At 36.6% G+C, this 19,838-nt stretch overlaps 1 protein-coding gene across 1 annotated transcript in view; it reads right to left on the minus strand.

Annotated features, from left to right (window-relative positions):
• Window positions 1-19,838, minus strand: part of MYO3A (myosin IIIA) — a 196,015-nt gene that overhangs the window by 80,504 nt on the left and 95,673 nt on the right. Inside the window, exons 15-17 of the mRNA XM_081149403.1 lie at window positions 19,146-19,244; window positions 18,943-19,057; window positions 16-142 (exon numbers count right to left, since the gene is read on the minus strand). Coding sequence (XP_081005529.1) covers window positions 16-142; window positions 18,943-19,057; window positions 19,146-19,244 — 341 coding nt within the window. The remainder of the gene's footprint in view (window positions 1-15; window positions 143-18,942; window positions 19,058-19,145; window positions 19,245-19,838) is intronic.

The raw sequence follows: 19,838 nt of genomic DNA on the forward strand, positions 1-19,838 counted from the left end.
GATAATAGAACTCACAGTTATCCAGAGCAGCAAGATTGGAAATGTGGCTCTTGTCAATCTGGTGTTCAGTTGCCACAGAGGAAAATTCAATGTTCCCAACATTCAAGATGGCAGCAAGTATACTGTATACACTTCCAAGTTGCTGAAACACACCACACAAATGTTAGCATCGCTCTGCCCTTGAGTACGGCAAATGACTATGGGTGGGGACAGGCCAGGGAGAATCCTTAGGCTACAGAATAAGGCCATCCTGCAGACTACAATGTCAGACTAAGAGACTCAACTGGAAAGGATTCAAGGAAGCCGGCCTCATTCGTTGATTTTAGAGGTGAACATGGTGTCTTTTACTCAGTGAATGCTTAAAGTATTTTATGAATGCAAATATGAATACAAAATAGAAAAGAGGAGCTCCCCTCAGAGCAAGCAGAAACAGGGAAATCTATCCATGTGAAACTTAACTTCTGGCCTTAATATGGTCGTTTCCATATAGTATGTTCCTTTTCCTTGAGACCATCTTAAAAGTGAAGTTGTACGTAGATAAAGGATAGTCAAGGAAGAAAATTAAAAAGATCTTAATACCAAAATCAAATGATATGTGTGGTTTGAGAATAGGTAGGAGGCCCAGGCCATTGTGGCTCAGTTAGTTGGAGCGTCATTCCATACACGGAAAGGTCGTGGGTTTGATTCCTGGTCAGGGCACATACCTAGGATGGGGGTTTTGATCCCTGGTTAGTGAGGGTGCAGAAGGCAACAGGTCGATGTTTTTCTCTCTCACTCCCTTCCCCTCTCTCTAACATCAATAAACATCCTCCAGTGAGGATTTTTTTTAGAAAGTGTGTGTGTATATATATATGAACAGGTAGGAGAACTTTGGACTATAGCTTACTTTATAGTAACTGCTTCTTTAATATAAAATCTTAAATAAGGTATATCAAAATATATTCAGAAACACATATGCATATATGTATAAACATATATATGTGCATATACTTAATATAATCACACAGACATATATGACTCTTCTCAGAAGCCCTGGAGGCATTGTGTCAAGGAGTCTATGGTGATTCTAGGTGTTATTCCAACTACGTTCATGGTGCAATGAAGAACAGGAAAGAGAGAAAATACTTTGTTTTCTTATTTTGCTGCATTTCTTCTCACCCAGCTCCTACACTTAACCTAAATGATTATTCCATCCACTCCAACATTCCAAGTCAAGATAAAGTTGGATATGAAAAATAATTTCAAGAATATTTATTGATTCATGTATAACATATATGTTCATTGAATATATAAATATATTTGTTGAATGAATCCTCACCAGCATTTGGTGTCAGTGTCTTAGAGTTTGTCCATTCTTATAAGTGTGTTGCGGTATTTCATTGCTGCTATAGTTTTTTTTATGTAAAAAATAACATTTTTGCTCTTAGACTTAAAGATCCTGATGTTGAGGATCTGTGTCTGGTCCCCAGATCCTATTTAATCTCTAGCCACAGCCTCCCACATGGCTGACAAGGACTCAAGGTTTGTGTAATCAATGAATAACTGTGCATCTTATGGTAGACAATGAATATCATGGGAAGAAAGCCAGGGAAAGTAGGGTGAATATATCATCTTGTGGTTCTTTATAAAATATAGGATATATCTGATTTATAAAACAGGATCCCAGAGGTTTCTTTGTTAGGTGACTTTGAGACATGGAGCATAATGCTGTAAGACAAAGCACCTTCCTTCCTGATGGCTTTGTCAGCCTCAGTGTGTGACTTGCTCAGAAGGTAGAAAGGAACATTTCCCTGAGCACACCACCCTCACAGCCTGAATGAAATAGTGCACTTTTGTAATAAAAGGTAGAAAATAACACTATTATATTAAAAAATAAACTAAATATATATCCTCAAATAAAATGACATATAATGCAAGATTAATAATTATTTCTGAACATGTTACAACATCAGCCTAAAAACAACCCTGAATAATATATCTCACTGAGCTTGAATTCTGACACTTGGGAAAAAGTAGTTTTTTAAGGAGAAAATTAGCAAGATGGAAACTTTCGTATAAATTCTGAAGGAAATTCTGTGCACTTTCAGTGCAATAGTGATTGATGGCTCTAATTCTATTTCATGCCTAATTCAATTAAAAAAATTTTTATGTAAATGTTACCAAAATAATGAGTTTAAAACCATGGCCTTTGAACCTAGAAGTAAAAAAAATGCAGAATTTAATTAAAAATGGGTATAGAACCCAAACAGACACTTCTCCAAAGAAGGGATACAGATGGCCAAAAGACATGAAAAGATGCTCAACATCACTAATCATCAGAGAAATGCAGATTAAAACCGCAATGAAATATCACTTCACACCTGTCAGAATGGCTACCATCCATAAATCAAAAAATGAGTACTAGTGAGGATGTGGAGAGAAGGGAACCTTTGTGCACTGCTGGTGGGAATGCAGACTGGTACAGCCACTGTGGAAAGCAATATGGAGTTTCCTCAAAAGATTAAAAATGGAGCTGCCTTTTGATCCCGCAATTTCACTTCTGGGAATATATCCAAAGAAACCCGAAACACTAATTTGAAAGAATATATGCACCTCTATGTTCACTGCAGTGTTATTCACAATAGCCAAGATCTGGAAGCAGCCCAAGTGCCCATCAGTAGGTGAGTGGATAGCAAAGCTGTGGTGCATTTGCACTGTGAAATACTACTTGACCCTGAGAGGAAAACAAGAAATCTTACCATTTGAGAAAGCATGGATGGGCCTGGAGATTATTATGCTAAGTGAAGTAAGCCAGTCAGAGGACAAATACCATATGATCTCACTTATGTGGAGTTTCATGAACAAAATATACTGACGAACAAAACAGAAACAGAGGAACGAATACATGGAACAGAATGACAACTGTCAGAGGGGCAGAGGGCTGGAGACTGGATGAAAGAAGGTTAAGGGATTAAGCAAAAAAGCATATATATGTGTGTGTGTGTATATATATGTATAAACACATAGACAGAGACAACAGTGTTGTGATAGAGGGAAAGGGTGGGGACTAGATGGAGGTGGGGAGAGAAAGAGACTTTACTTGGGGTGATGGGCCCATGATACAGTGTGCAAATGATGCTTTGTTAGCTGTACACTTGAAACCTGTATGGTTTTGTGAACCAATGTCACCCCAATAAAATCAATTAAAAATATATATCTTTTTCTATAAAAATAAGGAATGCAGAATTCAATTACAAGGTATAAGGATTGGTTGAATTCAACAAAATAGTGAAGGTATGGCTTGTGGTTCCCCACTGACAACAGTGGAAAGAGCACAGCTCTGAGAATAGATCCAGATCTGTGGTTTGAATTAACCATCCTAGAATAGTGACTCTCAATCAGAAACAATTTTGCCCCGAGGAACGAACATTTAGCAACATCGGCAGACATTTTTGCTTGTCACAAATAGGGTTGGGGTGTTACTGGTATCTGGTGGGTAGATGTCAAAAATGCTGATAAACATCCCACAATGTACAGGATGGCCCCCACAACAAAGAGTTATCCAACCCCAAATGCAAATAGTGCCAAGGTTGAGAGACCCTGTCCTGGAAATATGCAGCACCTAGGTCCCAGACAGTCTTCAATTCTCTGTCCCAAAGAATGGCTCTGAACTTTCAGCCTCAGTTCACAACCCTAATACAAAGCAAGAACAGAGGTGTTGAAGTAAATAAAATCTACGGTATCTGTTAAGGGTTGATCATGTTGCAGATTCATATGTTAAAGTCCTAACCCCCAGTGCCTCAAAATGTGACCTTATTTGGACATAGGGTCATTGCAAATGTAGTTAGTTAAGATGAGGTCATACTGGAGTGGGTTATGCCCTAAATCCAAAATGACTGGTGTGCGTTTTAAGCATTATGTGGAGACAGACACACAAACAGGGAAAACACCACTCAAAGAAGACAGAAATCGGGGTGAAGCACCTGCTATCCAAGGAAAACCAACGATTGCCAGGGAACCACCAGAAACTAGGAGAAAGGCACGGAACAGATTCTCCCTCACAGTCCCCAGAAGGATCCAACCTTGTCTCTCAGTTCTAGCATCCAAGAACTGTGAGAAAATAAATTTCTGTTGTTTAAGCCACCTTGCCTGTGGTACTTTGTTATGGAAGCTATAGCAAACAAATACAATATCAATGCTTGTTTATTAAATTTATCAATAAGATGTGTAATCTTGTGGTAATCAATGTGTTTGTTCTTAAATGTTTAAAACTTTAAGGTGATATTAGACACAAACTAAAAAAACCTGACAATCAGTCTTATGGCTTGAATTTAAATGCTTATTTGGTAATACACATGATTTTAATTTGAAAAGCATAATTCAATTGCAAATCATATTTAAAAATGTGTAAGATAACTTGACATACTGTATTAATAATTTTGAATTATTAGGTTTTCAAAGGTAGTAAGTTTAGGTGCTTAAGAAGATTTAGTTTAATGACCAGAAAGTTTAAAAAGTGCTTACCAGTCCTTGTTAACCTGTTGTATGAGTCATTTTGAAAGACAGAGATAAAGATACTAAATTTTCATATATGTTAGGTGTTTAAAAGAATTTAATTAATTAGTTCTGTTTAGGGTAATTTAAAGTTATATTTATGAGTTAAGTGAACAAAGTTGACTGAAAGTTGTTTCTATTCTTATGTAAAGATTGCTAGGTTAACAAATTGAATAAAAAGATGTGTAAAGAGAATGAGAAGACAAGTCACAGACTGAGAAAAAGGGTTTGCAAAAGACACATCTGATAATGGACTGTTATCCAAAATATACAAATACATTTAAAACTCAACGATAAAAATATCCATTTAAGAATGGGCCAATGACCTTAGCAGACACCTCACCAAAGAAGCTATACAGATGGCAAACAAGCATCTGAAGATATTCTACATCACATGTCATCAGGGAAATAAATGCAAAATAAAACCACAGTGAGGTATCATTACACACCTATTCAAATAGACAAAATCCCAAACACTGACACCACCAAATGCTGGTGAGGCTGTAGAGCAACAGGAACTTTCATTCACTGCTTGTGGGAATGTAAACTGGTACAGCCACACTGAAGATAGCTTGGTGGTTTCTTACAAAACTAAACATACGCTTATCTTATGGTCTGGCAATCAAGGTCCTTGGTTTTTACCCAAAGGAGTTGAGACTTTATGTCCCCACAACACCTGTGCACAGATGTTTGTAGCAGCTTTATTCATTATTGTCAAAACTTTAAGCAACCAAGATGTCCTTCAGGAGATGAGTGAATAAACTGGTATATCCAGACAATGGATTATTATTCAGCACTGAAAAGAAATGAGCTATCAAGCCATCAAAAGACATGGAGGAAGCGTAAATGCATACTGCTAAGTAAAAGAAGCCACTGTGAAAAGGCTGCATACTGTATAATTCCAATTATACAACATTCTGGAAAAGGTAAAATTTTTTACTGGAGACAGTCAAAAGATCAGTGGTTGCCAGGGGTTAGAGGGGAGGAAGGGGTGAAGAGGTGGCGCAGAGAGGATTTTAAAGCAGGGAAACTACTCTGTATGATATAACCATGGAATCTTGCCATTATACATACGACCAAAGTCAAAGAAAGTACAACACCGAGAATGAACATAATGTAAACTATGAACTTTGGGTGATAATGGTAAGTCAATGTAGGTTCATTGATTATAACAAATGCAACACTCTGGGGATGCTGATAGTGGGGAGGCTGTGCATGTGTGGGGACGGGGTATATGGGAACTCTATGCACTTTCCAATGAATTTCACTGTGAACCTAAAACTGCTCTTAAAAAATAAAATCTTAAAAAAATGTATAAGCAGAACTTAAAAGCTTAAGAAAAAATTAGGTACTTGGTTTCAAAATCATTAATATATTGAAATAATGATTTAAAACATGCCATCTTTGAACATTAAAAACAACAAATAGGTGAAAGGACCGTTCTTAGGATTGGGGTCACATCTGGACTGCCAGACGTGAACAATGAATGCACAGGCCCAGCCTCTGGTATTGGGCTCCTTCTAACCAGTCTCTGCCTCTGGTCTTGCCACTCTCCGATCGGTCTTCCACTCAGCTGTCACAGTGATCCTCCTAGCAGGCAAATCAGATCATCTTATGTCCCGATTAACATCCTTCAAAGGCCCCCAGTCCCTTGAAGATAAAGTTCCAGCTTCTTACCGAGGCATGAAAAGAAGGTTCAGCATCTTCTGGTGCTTCTGCACCTTCATTTCCAGCAACTTTTCTCTTACATATTTTTCAACCAGGCTAACTCCTTTAGGTCCCCCAATTCCACATTATTTTCATACTTTAGTTCCAGTTAACACTATTCTTGTCCCCATTCTTTTTTTTAAATTTTATTTTTCAATTACAGTTTACATTTAATATTATTTTGTTTTAGCTTCAGGTATACAGCATATACTTTACAAATGGTTTGCCCCCGATATTTCTAGTACCCACTTGGCATCATGCATAGTAATTACAATATTACTATGTTCCCTATGCTGTACTTTACATCCCTGTGACTATTTTGTCACTACCAATTTGTACTTCTTAATTCCTTCACCTTTTTCACCCAGTCTCCCAATCCCCCTCCCCTCTGGCAACCATCAGTCTGTTCTCTGTATCTAGGAGTCTGTTTCACTTTTGATTTTTTGTTTATTTTCTTCGTTAGATTACAAATATAAGTGAAATCACATAGTATTTGTCTTTCTCTGCCTGACTTATTTCACTGAGCGTAATACCCTCTAGGTCTATCCACACTGTCACAAATGGTAAGACTTCATTCTATTTATGGCCAAGTACTATTCCATTGTATACATGTACCACATGTTCTTTATCCACTCATCTACTGATGGGCACTTAGGCTGCTTCCTTATCTTGGCTACTGTAAATAACACTGCAATGAACATAGGGGAGCATATTTCCTTTTGAATTAATGTTTCAAGTTTCTTTCAATAAATACCCAGAAGTGGGATCACTAGGTCATAAGGCAGTTCCATTTTTAATTTTTTGAGGAAACTCCCTACTGTTTTCCACAGTGGCTGCATCAATCTGCATCCTCACCAACAGTGCACGAGGGAACCGTTTTCTCCACATCCTTGCAAACACTTGTCGTTTGTGGATTCATTGATGGTAACCATTCTGACAGATGTGAGGCGATGATACCTCATTGTGGTTTTAATTTGCATCTCTCTGACGATTACTGACGCTGAGCATTTTTCATGTCTATAGGCCATCTGTGTGTCCCCTCTGAAGAAATATCTATTCAGGTCCTCTGCCCCTTTTAAAATTCTGTCCCCATTCTTTTTTTGAAAATTCTCACTAGAGGATATGTTTTTATTGATTTTGAGAGAGAGAGAGAGGGAGAGAGAGACATGGATATGAGAGAGAAACATGGATCAGCTGCCTCCCCCACTCGCCCTGATGGGGAACTGAACCTGCAGCCTTTTGGTGCCCAAGATGATGCTCCAACCAACTGAGTCTCCTGGCCAGGGCTTGTCTCCATTCTTTACACATAATTTCTTTTTACAACTTATTGACATACCACCAAGATACCATGTTTCTGTAATATTGTTTTTAATCATGGAATTAACTACATTATACTGAAATTTTGCTTAGTGTATGTTTCTTCTATCAGATAATAAACTTGTTGAGAATAGAGACTGTCTCTGATTCTCAGCACAGGGCCTGGTACACAGCTGGCACTCATAAATGCTTGTCAAACTTTTTTTCTTTTGCATGAGTCAAGTGACAGGAAAATTTTCTTCACTTTCAAAACAATTTCTCTCTTATTTGCCTTGAAGTCTTTTACTCTGTGCTTTTCAGTTTTTGCTTGTCTTCCTCAGATTTAAAAAAAAATTCTAGATGTCCACTTTTTTTTGGTCTCAGGCTTTATATCCTGAGTTAGTAGTCAGATTTTATGAGACTAACAAGACCCTACTAAGCCAAGTTGTTTTCTTTTAAAAGCCAATTAACTCCTCTAAGCAGTAGAGCCTTGCCACTGGAAACGCATGATCCCTTTTCTCTGATTTTGTTTTGGGAATGGAAGCTACACCCCAGCCGGATGGACTGAGTTTGGTGCAGCATCCTTTTGGTGACATGTACCATGCCCCTTCTTAAAGCCTCAACCCATACTTGTTCCTTAAATGAAATCCATTTGAGAGAGGAGTGACAAAGAGGACAACACACAGACCTCAAAGTAGGTGGGAGTCACCACGGACCATGACAAAGTGACATTAGCCCAGGCTGGTGGATGTGGCACTACCCATTCCACTCCTGGGAAAGCCAAGATGCTGACGCTGCCATTGATAAAGGACAGAGAAGGCTGGGGCCAGTAGCATGGGACCAGATGCTATCCATGTACCAGGCAAATAAGAGCGGAAGAGTGAAAGGAGGAGCTCTGTAATCAGCATTGCAGCTGTTTGTATATAAGGGATATTAATACTTCTCTATGCTTAGGCTGATTTTTGCAGATACCTAAAGCAATAAAATGACATGAACAGTCTAGTCTGTAAAGATTAGAATGAAATTAAATAGCCTTCAACTTCAGTCATAGATAGTGAGAGGAGGAAGTTACCAGTTCTACTGCTCTCCTTTTGCTAATAATGAAAGTTAGAGCAGAGAGGTTTAGTTACTGGTCTAAAGATACACAGCCAGAGACAAGCAGTGCCAAGGACTTTAACTCACAGATCTGACTCATTAGTATAGAATTACTTTTATTTTAAAGTCATTCCATTTATCAGCGTTGGCTGAATTATAAAATTGTAGAACTGTAACTTATTTTATGTGTTTGAATAATGACAACTAGGTATCAAATTATTACTTTTAAATTAGCAAATGACTTAAAAGACTTACATGCACCTCCCACCCTGACCAAAACAACTTTTACAAATGAAGTATTTCACAAAAATTCAACACTTTGTGTGATGCTTTAAAATACTTAAAAATTTATTTCAAAAATATTATAATAAAAAATATTTGATTATAACTAAAGTCATAACTTGTTATCCAAAGAAAATGTACCGGCCTATGATTTTAGATTACCATAAAAAAGATAAGAAAAATTAAAGTAGGAAAAAAAACCCATTCTCATCTTAGACATAAGATATATGATTTTGTGCAAAGAAACAAAAATTCCTGTCATGACATGACAAAAACTATCTCAAAATGCATTGATTCATAAAACTACTAATCATTTATTTTGAAACTATGGTAGGAAAATGGCATAGCAAAACAAACGGTTTGAAAAGTTTTAGTTTTACATTTAGTTCTTGAGAATATCCTATTTTGATTTTCCCCAATTGTGCTGAATAAGAAACGTACAAGGGACATAAACTGTGGGTGCCATCAACACCGGTCAGAAAAACACCAGGGCATAAAAAGAGAAAGAGGCTTTATACTGGAGAGACTTTACATTAAACTGCGCCACAGTAAACTGAAAGCAGCAAGCTGTGCTCGGAGGATGTGAGAATCAGGCCACTTCACTTGATATTGAAAGCTGCCCCTTTCCAAACTGGAACTGAAGCAGCTACAGACAAAGGGCACATCCAAGTAAGCCAGTGGGAAAGCAGAACAAACAAACAAACAAACAAACAAAAACCAGGAGTGGGATAAAAAGTAAGTAAACACTCACTTGGCTTCATTCTACTGCTTCCAAACTGGGTCAGCCTGCCCTGTGAAATCCGAACCCCTGCTTTTAGGTTGGAGACCACCACCTCGCAGGACAGTCACCCTGAACCAGACTAAATCTGCACAAAATATTAGCAGTGATTGTGCTTCAGCTTCAGAAACAGCTGTTACATTTTTCTTTACGGTAAACTGTATGCTCAGATGTCCAATAAACAGAGTAGTTTCGTTTGGAATAGACAGTTTTAAGTAAATGAAATCTACTTGTCAGTGGATGCTAACTGCAAGACTGGTTTCATTGAACACCACTCAACATTGCTCTACCAAGCGAGAGAAAGGAGTTGAGCCAAATGTAAGTGAAACATTGTCTCTGAGTGGGGCTTAGAAGTAAACAAACCAATTAAAACTGAGTCTCTGCTTCTAAGATAGCAACCTTTGGTGGAGGGAATTGGTAAGATGATCAGCTCTCCTGATGAAAAAAAGCAGGGTAAATAAATACAGAGAAGCCCAAACCCTGGTCAGAGCAGGAGCTGCTTGCTTGGTCTACAAGATGCTTCAGTTTGGAGGATGGGCTGAGTTCCAAATACCCTCTCCTGTTCTCTCCTCACCAGGCAAACAAGAGTCAGACCATAGTCTAAAGGACCATCTAGCACTAGCAACATTCATCTTAAGACCAAGGACCGGAGAAAAGGTGAATGTTGCTTTTTTCTTTATTCACTTTACCCCAAAATAAACTGGATACCCCCTAGTGCTTATATCAACTGCTTCCACAGGAGTAAGGTGTTGGTAAGGACAGGGCTAAGTAGAGCCTCAGGGAGGAAAAGGGTGCAGCAGAAAGGGAGGAGCCAGATCTGAATTTGAATTTTGTCAGGGAGAAGTGAGGAAGATGCACCTGGGAGTGGTCACACCCAGGAAAGGATTGGTGTCTGGGCAGAGTGAAGATTAATTAGTGTATCATGCCAGACAGCCCGAGGAGCAAATATCCTATTTTTACTTCAGATACAGCTAACCCAGGATTAATGTCATGCTGAAACACTCAGGGGAGGACATGGTCTTGGTTCTTTGAACCCGAATGAGAGCAAAAGACCCAAGCAGTCACTGATGATGCTCGGGACATAAGAATAGAACGTAAGAATGAGACTAGGTCTGGAAGAGGGTGGTGTGTGCAATCTGCTGGAGTGTCTCCCATAGCTTGTTGGCAGTCTCTGGGCAGTGATCACATGTCACCTGGAATATGGCGGAAACTCGTGCCTTTTGAGCCAATGACTTCCTTTCCCAGAACTGAACCAACTACAAACACAATTATTTCACTAGTAATAAAAGTATTTTACTAGGAAATGTATTAGGGTTATCTCTGATTCCAGATGTTACAGTTCAGACCTCCTTCCCAAAAGGTAGGTAGATAAGGTTAACAGCACAGTTTTCATCATGATATGATGTCCAGCACCTCATGGCATATGTACACCACTCTACCCTTCACATGAGCTATCCATAATGAGTTCTACAAGCTTAGTAATCTTTCAGTTGACCAACTCCTATTCAGTTCCCATCATTTTCCTCCCAACTTGCCAGCAAAGGCTGCTACTTACTGGTCGAGCAAATTCTCCTGTCCTCATACATCAATCCAGTCACCCTGCCAACCTTTGCTGCTGCTGCATTTTGTTTTTGTTGTTGTAAAGATGGAGCAGGGGAATAAGATCCCCTGCTGGGGATCTTTCAGATACTGGCTACTTTGAAGAACCAGGCATCTCTTTTGCCAGGAAAAATTTCTTCACAGTAACACATTACAGCAAAGAGCAGAGTCTGCAAGCTCCCCCCAAAACCTTCGGAAATTTTATGAAACAATGCATTCTTTGTTCCACTTGATGCCTAAAAGCTATTTAATTCATTAACCGAGAGAATGGCCAATCATCTCTTTTCTGCCTAGAGACCACAGAACCAATGTGTTTCCTCATTTGAGCTGCAGTTAAACTAGTTGTAGAGTGACAGACTGAGTTGTAAGCCCAAAATTCAAGGTAGGGTCCCTGAATCTACGCAGAGAATGCATCATTCAAAAATTAGGATGGTCAAGTTGAAGCCTCTACTTCTAAACCAAAAAAAAGTTACTCAACTTTTCAGCTCAAGGCTTCCTGTGAGTGTTTGACTAAGGATGCATTCAATCTTGGCTTGCCATTGAGTCTACAATATTGCTTTCCTCTTGACAGTATCATTCACAGTGTGCTGGCAAACTGAGAACTCTTTGGGGGAAGTCATGGAAATAATTCCTCTCTGGTCCCAAGAGGAGTTATTTCCCCTTGGTTGGTCCTGGAAACAGTTTGCTAGGTCCCCTCAACCTCTCACTCCCCTCTCTATACAACCAATTAATTCATCTAGAAACAATAGCAATGTTTATTTATAACTCAAGGAGGGACTCTAAATTGTGGGGCTGTAAAGCATCAAATCTGAATTCCTCTTGGCAATGGAGGAAGGCCACAATAGAAAAATTAACTCTAATAGGTGAAATGTTTCCTGATGGACAAAGAATACCCTGACTTACCTAAAAATCCCAATGCAGGCCGGGCCTTAATTTCACGTCACGAGAAAAGCCATTTATCTGTCCTTCTCCAACTTCACTAAGTTGGCAAAAATCACACCTCATTCCCTAAAGTCAAGGTCTTGAGAATACCCTCCCCACAAACCTGCAGCAAGAGTATCCATGGTGGAACCAAAAGCTTTCAAAGAGAATGCAGGACTGTAGAATTTAGTAGTAAAATCTTATAGTTCCATATTTGGAGAAAATGCACTTAGCTGCAAAATTTTCTCTATGTCAAGAATACATGCATCTTTAGAAATACTACTTTCTGGCAAGCAAATGGGTCAATGAATGGGCTAACGATTATTGTTGACAGCCTTCCATTTAGGAAGAGAGTCAACTCTGCTTTAAAAACATGCTATAAAATGATTAGATTCACTAACTTCACTGCATATAATTTAAAAGGGTTTTGTAAAATTTCACTTATATCAGCATCTCTTTATTTTATATCCTGTTGTTAAAAGTATCCAAATTTTTAGAGAATGCTTAGGTATTATTTTAGCTCAAGTTCTTAGATCTGGTAACTCAAAGAATCTCAGTAAACTCCTAAAACAGACACATTAACAAACTGTTTAAAGCTGCAGGAGTGCCACTTATAAAAATAAAATTCAGCAAATTGCCTATTACTTTCCTGAAAGTTCATCTAAAAGCCTGATTCACATTCAGAGTGAAGTATTCTGTTTTGTTTAATAATTTTTTAATTTTTCAATTACATTCACCTTTTTCACCAATATCCCCAACCCCTCCCATCTGGCAACCATAAAAATGTTCTCTGTGTCTGAGTCTGCTTCTGTTATGCATGTTCAATTATTTTGTTTTTTAGATTCAGTTGTTGATATGTATTTATTACCATTTTATTCTTCATATTTAGGTTTTTTTTTTTTTTGGTTCCTTCTTCTCCTTAAAGAAAACCTTTTAACATTTTATGTAATACTGGTTTGGCGGTAATGAACTCCTTTAGTTTTTTCTTGTCTGGGAAGCTCTTTACATGTATTTCAATGCTAAATGATAGTTTTGCTGGGGAGAGTAATTTTGGTTGTAGGTCCTTGCTTTTCATCACTTTGAATATTTCATGCCAATCCCTTCTGACCTGAAATGTTTCTGTTGAGTTATCATCTGATAGTCTTATGGGAGCTTCCTCGTAGGTAAATAACTGCTTTTAAGATTCTTTTTGTCTTTAACCTTTGGCATTTTAATTATGATGCACTTGATGTGAGTTTAAAATGAATAATACTTAACCTCGGTGAATAAAACTCAGTTTTAAAAAATAAATGTCTTGCCCTGGTTGTGGCTCAGTTAGTTGAAGTGTCATCCTATATACCAAAAGGTTGTGGGTTCAATTCCCAGTTAGGGCACATACCTAGGTTGTGTGTTCAGTCCCCAGTTGGGGTATGTATGGGAGGCAACAGGGCAATGTTTCTCTCTCACATTGATGTTTCTCTGTCTCTCCCCCTCCCTCTCTCTCTAAAAAATAAATTAAACCCCCAAAAATGTCCCTGGGTAAGGATTTTTAAAGAAGCCTTCAGGAGTCCCTATTAAACAAGGTATTTTGTTATAAAAATTTTAAAATACAACCAATGGCAAAGAAATAAATATTTATAGCCTTAAATGCTTTCATTATTAAATAAGAAAAATTAAGAAAAGAGGAACCAAGTATTCTCTTTAAGAAAAAGAACAATAAAAAAACCCAAATGACTAAATTAATAGAAATATAAAAATACACTGAAATTAATAATACAGCTAATGAAAAAAAGTTATAGGACGGGTAAATATATACAACAGCTGTTGTTTTCATTTTTCTTCTTAAGATTGAAAACTTCTTGTAAGCTCAATTAGAGATAAAAAGAGAACAAAACCAAAAAACATATAAGATTAGAATGTGAAAGGAAACACAGCCAGAAATACAGGATAAATTAATAGCATTATGAGAAAATATCAGTCAAATCTATGGCATCAGAGTTGATGATAGTTTCTTAACAAAATAGAGATAACCTAAAAAGAAAAGAAAAATTTGAATAGGTAATTATCATAGAAGAATCAGAAAGGTGATTAAAGACTCAGTATCAAAAAGGTCCAGGACCAGAGGTACACACAGCTAAGTTTTATATCATCTTAGTTCACAGTTTTAAAAACCATCTCCATCTTCTCTTACTATAAGAATCACCTGGGGTGCTTGTAAAAGGTACAGATGACTAGGTCTCTTCCAAGGAAATTCTTATACAGTCTGGTTAGGGCCTACTCTCTGTGTCTAGGTGATTTATATCTTCAGAGATGTTGGGAACTGATTTTAACTCTGATTTAAACTCTTACAGGCCAAAGAGAAAAGATTAAAAAGCTCACTGTCATAACTTTAATACTCAAATCTGACATGGATATAAAAGAAAAGAAAATGGATAAATCTCGTTGATGAATATAGATGCAAATATTCTCTACAAAATACTAGGACATAGAATCCAGAAATTTGTCAAAAGAGAAAGACAATTTGACTACATTGGGTTTATTCCAGAAATGAAAGGATACTTATATATTTAGAAATCTATCAATATAATAAGAGATATCGACAAATGGAGTCAGAAAAATATGATTATATCATTAGATAATGAAAACATATTTGATAAAATTCAGCAGGATTTATAATAAAACTCTTAAGCAAACAATAAAAGGAAATTACTTGTGATAAATGCTCTTTATCAGAAACCAGTGGAAAACACTAAAATCATTTCACTTAAAATCAGAAACTAGGCAAGGAGTCAAGCTGTAATCATTATTGCTTAATATTGTCTTAGTCTCTAAGTCTTAGATGTACTAAGTGCAAAAAAGAAAACGAAATGACAGACATAAAAAAAGGGGAAAAAAACTATTATTTTTGCGATGACATGATTATATACTTAGAAAAGAATACCAATGGAAAAAAAACACACTTCATTTAGAATAACACAAAAAATCATAACATAGTTAGAAAGAAATGTAAAAATAAAACAAATTCTAGGTGAATAAACTATAAATTATTTAAAAAGAACATGTAAGCAAATGGAAAGGCATATCATGATTTGGGATGAGAAGACACAACATCATAAAAATGGAAATGCCCCCAAATTAATATATAAACGTAATATAATTCTAATTAACTTCTAACTGGGGTTCTGAGATTGAGTAAGTTGATCTTAAAATTTATTTGGACAAACAAATGCCAGACAATAGCTAATAAAAGCATGGAAAGTGAGACCAGGACTTACCTTACTAGGTAGGATGCCTTATTAGAAAAACATAGTATCAAACCACTCTAATTAAGTCAACAGAATATTGGTATAGAAATAAAATCATAAATTGGTGGATAAAATAGAGATATCAGAAATGGATTTCATGTTATATAAGGCATTAATATATGACCAGTCAATGAAGTAGGAAAGGGTACAGTATTTTAATGTCAGTGAGGCACAAGTGGCTGTCCATGTAGAAGAAAATAGAAGTAGTGCTCTATGTGGTACTATATAAAAATACATTTCAAATGGATTAAGACAAATAATTTTTAAAAGCTTACAAGAAAATCTGGGAAACTATACGTTTCTCTAAAGATAGAGAAAACTTTTAAACCAAGACTAGAAGCCCAGATGTTAAAAACAAAGAGACAGCCCGGTCGGTCATGGCTCAGTGACTGATCATCCACCTAAGATCCAGGAGATCACAGTTCGATTCCCAGTCAGGGCACATGCCCGGGTTGCTGGCTAGATCCCCAGCTGGAGCTGTGCAGGAGGCAGTGGATCAATGATGACTCTCTCATCACTGATGTTTCTATCTCTCTCTCCCCCTCCCTTCCTCTCTCTGAAATCCATAAAAATATATAAAAACAAATAAACACACAAAAAACCCAGAAAGATAAATTTGTTTGAAGATACAAAAATTAACAACATATTTCTGTATGATAAAAGATATGATAAAAGTAGTCACAGACAAGCCATACAACTGGAAACGTATTCATAATACAAATGATAGAAAAATATAATGTCTACAGTAGTCAATGAGAACTTAGAAACTGACATAAAGCATAGAAATAACTCAATAAAAAAGGGCAACATACATAAATATACAATTCATAAAAACAAACTGAAGCAAAGATGTTCAAATTAATTATTAGTCAAAGATATGCAAACTTGAAATGTGATGTTACTTTCATATATCAGACAAATAACTATTTAAAAAGCTACTCTTACACATTGCTGGTGGAAATGTGAAGAGTTTCAGAACTGTTGGAAAGCAATCTTGCAATTCATATTCAAATTTAAAATACATGTACCCTTTGACCCAACAATCCCACTGCTAGAGACCTACCAGAGACTTATCCCATAGAAATAAAAGCACTAGACATAAATAAAGACATATTTTGGCTTTGCTCATGGTTATAAAGATCTGGAAACATTCATAGTTGTATGCCCAGTCATAGCTGAATGGCTGAATAAATTGTGGTAGTATATATCATGGGACACTATGTTGCCTTTAAGAGAACTGATTTAGTGCTCTACCAGGTGATTTGAAGGGATTTCCACAAGGTATTGCTGAGTAAGAAAAACCAGATATAGAAGAGTGTGTGTAATATAATCACAAATTAATAAAACAACGGCCACCCCTCTAGATATAGGTATATGTACATATTTGTGTTTGTGTGTGTGGTGTGGTGTTGAGGGTGTGTGTGTGTGTGTGTGTGTGTGGTGTCTGCAGGCAGGATTTTATGAGCAAGGAGATAAATATGGAATATTGGATTATGTATACTGGATTGTCAACATCCATTAACTGGGGGAAGGGAAAGAGAGCAGATATGGATGGAAGGGGGTGGGGTGGGGAAGGGAGAACTGATAAAAAAAAGAAGTTTCAAAGAAGACTGCACTAGAAATTGATAAGCTGACCTTCAAATTCATAAAGAAATTCAAGAAATCAAAAACAATCTTGAGAAAGAACAAAGTTGGAAGACACAATTCCCAATTTCAAAACTTATTACAAAGTTACAGTAATCAAGACTGTGTGGTACTGGCATAAAGACAGACATATAGATAAAAATAAGAGAATTGAAAGTTCAGGAATAAATCTATTCATTTGTGTTCAATTGATTTTTGACAAGGATGCCAAGACCAATCAATGTGGAAGAACAGTCTTTTCAACAAATGGTTGTGACACAATTGAGTACACACTTGCAAAAGAAGCTGGACCCCTACCTCACACCAGACACAAAAATTAACTCAAAGTGAAACAAAGACCTGAATGTAAGAGCTAAAACTACACAACTCTTAGAAGAAAACTTAGACATAAATCTTCATGACTTTGGATTAGCAGTGGCTTCTTATGTATGACACCGAAATCACAAACAACAAAAGAAAAAATAGATAAACTGAATATCACAAAAATTTTAAACTTGTGTGTTTCAAAGGATACCATCTATAAAGAAAAAGACAACAAATGGGAGAAAAATTTGCAAATTATATATTTTGTAAGAAATTTGTATTGATAATAATAAAGAATACTTACAACTCAATAATAAAAAGCCCAATTAAAAACTAGGCGAAAGATCTGAATAGACGTTCCTTTAAAGAAGATATATAAATAACCAGTAAGTACATGAAAAGAAGTTCAGCACTGTAAGCCATTAGGGAAATGTAACTCAAAACCACAATGATATACACTTCACACCTACCAGGATAGCTACGATCAAAAGACATAATAATAAGTGTTAAGGAGGAGATGGAGAAATTGCAACCTTCATACACTGCTGGTTGAAATGTAAGATTGTGTAGCTGCTCTGGAAAAGTCTGGCAGTTTCTCAAAAGGTTAAACATAGTGTTACTCTATGGCCCAGTAATTCCACACCTGGTTATATACCAAAGAGAAATAAAAACTTGTGCCCGTACAAAAAGTGTACATGAATGTTCATAGTAGTATAATTCATAATAGCAAAAAAGGGAAGCAACCTACATATTCATGAACTGCTGAATGGATGGATGAATAACAGGAGGTATAGCTATAAAATGGAATACTGGTCAACAATAAATAGAAATAAAGTAATGATACCTGTTACAACATGGATGAAGCTTGAAAACATGACGATAAATTAGAGAAGCCCACCACAAAGGATGACATATGGCATCACACTATTTATGTGAAATGTCCAGAATTAAAGAGATTGAGAGTGATAGAAAGCAGAGGTGGGACAAGAATGAGAAGGAACTGCTTCTAACATGTTTCTTTTCAGGGTGAAAAATTTAGAACACAAAAATATTCTAAAAATGATGATGGTGATGGATGCAGGCATCTGTGAATATACTAAAAGCCATTCAAGTGTACTTTTAAATGGCTGACTTGTATGGCATATGAATTATGTTAATAAAGTTGTTATAAAAAAGACTATACTAGAAAAGAACAGGTAATATGATCACATTTATGCATTTATGTAAAATTTAATATAGATAGAAAATATAAGTAAAATAAAAGATTAAAAGCAAAACCAAGTTCAATTATATCTCAAGGCCATTGTTTTCTTATCCTTAATGTAAATATTATAATTCTAGTCGTTTCATAAGGTTATTTGAGTAATGAAAAGGATGACGCATGTAAAGCACTTAGCAAAACGCATGGCATATGGTAATCACTCGATAAATGCTAACTCTTGCAATTAGTGATGATAAAAAGCTACTTCCTAAAGGGGTTTAAATGTCATTCATACTCACCTCCATTGTAAAACCTATGACTTTGAAACATTGCTCAATTAATTCATATTGAGATTTATAGAAACTATTATTCGTCATGTCCTGTACTGTTCTGAGGTAGTCATTTTGTAGGTATCTGAAAATATAGGAAAGGACGGGTAAAAATCTAAAATTCAGTGGAAAGTGAAAGTACTTTTTATGAAAAGTACAACCTCTTGGATTACCTGGGAGGCTTATTTTCAGGCAGTTTGTAATGGGCTAGTTTCTTCTTTTCAGCTAAACCAGCATAGATGTAGTAAAAAACATGAAAGTTTTTTTCTCCACTGAAAAAATAAGACATTTTCAGTAAGATGGTTAGTAAGAATACTTATTAATCGTTAAAATGACTTGGCAATGTAATTATCAGAACAACAGCAATTGTGAGTGCCAACTTGGGCTTCCCAGGATACCGGATTTTGGCTTTCTGTGATTGTTACTGTTATTATTTTCAACTATCACTGTCATTGAATTCTGGACACTACTAAGCATTTTCTATGAACCACTCAACACCTATTTGCAAGTGACTACCAGGCACTGTTGTATGCACTGGGATGCAAAAGGAGCAAAGTGAAAAACCCCTGACTTTTTGGAGTTTACATGCCAGTGGACCAGACACAAAAACCCACACAAATTAATAATATATAGGAAGCATGCCAGATGATCAAAAACACTACATTGTCTTATTTACCTGCCATAACCCCCTGGTTAGTACTCAAGCACTTCCCTCTAAGCCTAAGGAAACTGAGGCTCAGAGCGGCTACTAATCTCCTCTCAGGTCAGAGTTGATGGCTAAACTAGACCCAAAGCAGTCTGACTTTGAACTGTTGGACTCCAAAGCCCATGTCTTTCACCACGTTGTTACACTGGCTTTGTGGGGC

This window comes from Miniopterus schreibersii (genome assembly GCF_964146895.1).
Source record: "Miniopterus schreibersii genome assembly, chromosome: 1".
NCBI classification, from domain to species: domain Eukaryota; kingdom Metazoa; phylum Chordata; class Mammalia; order Chiroptera; family Miniopteridae; genus Miniopterus; species Miniopterus schreibersii.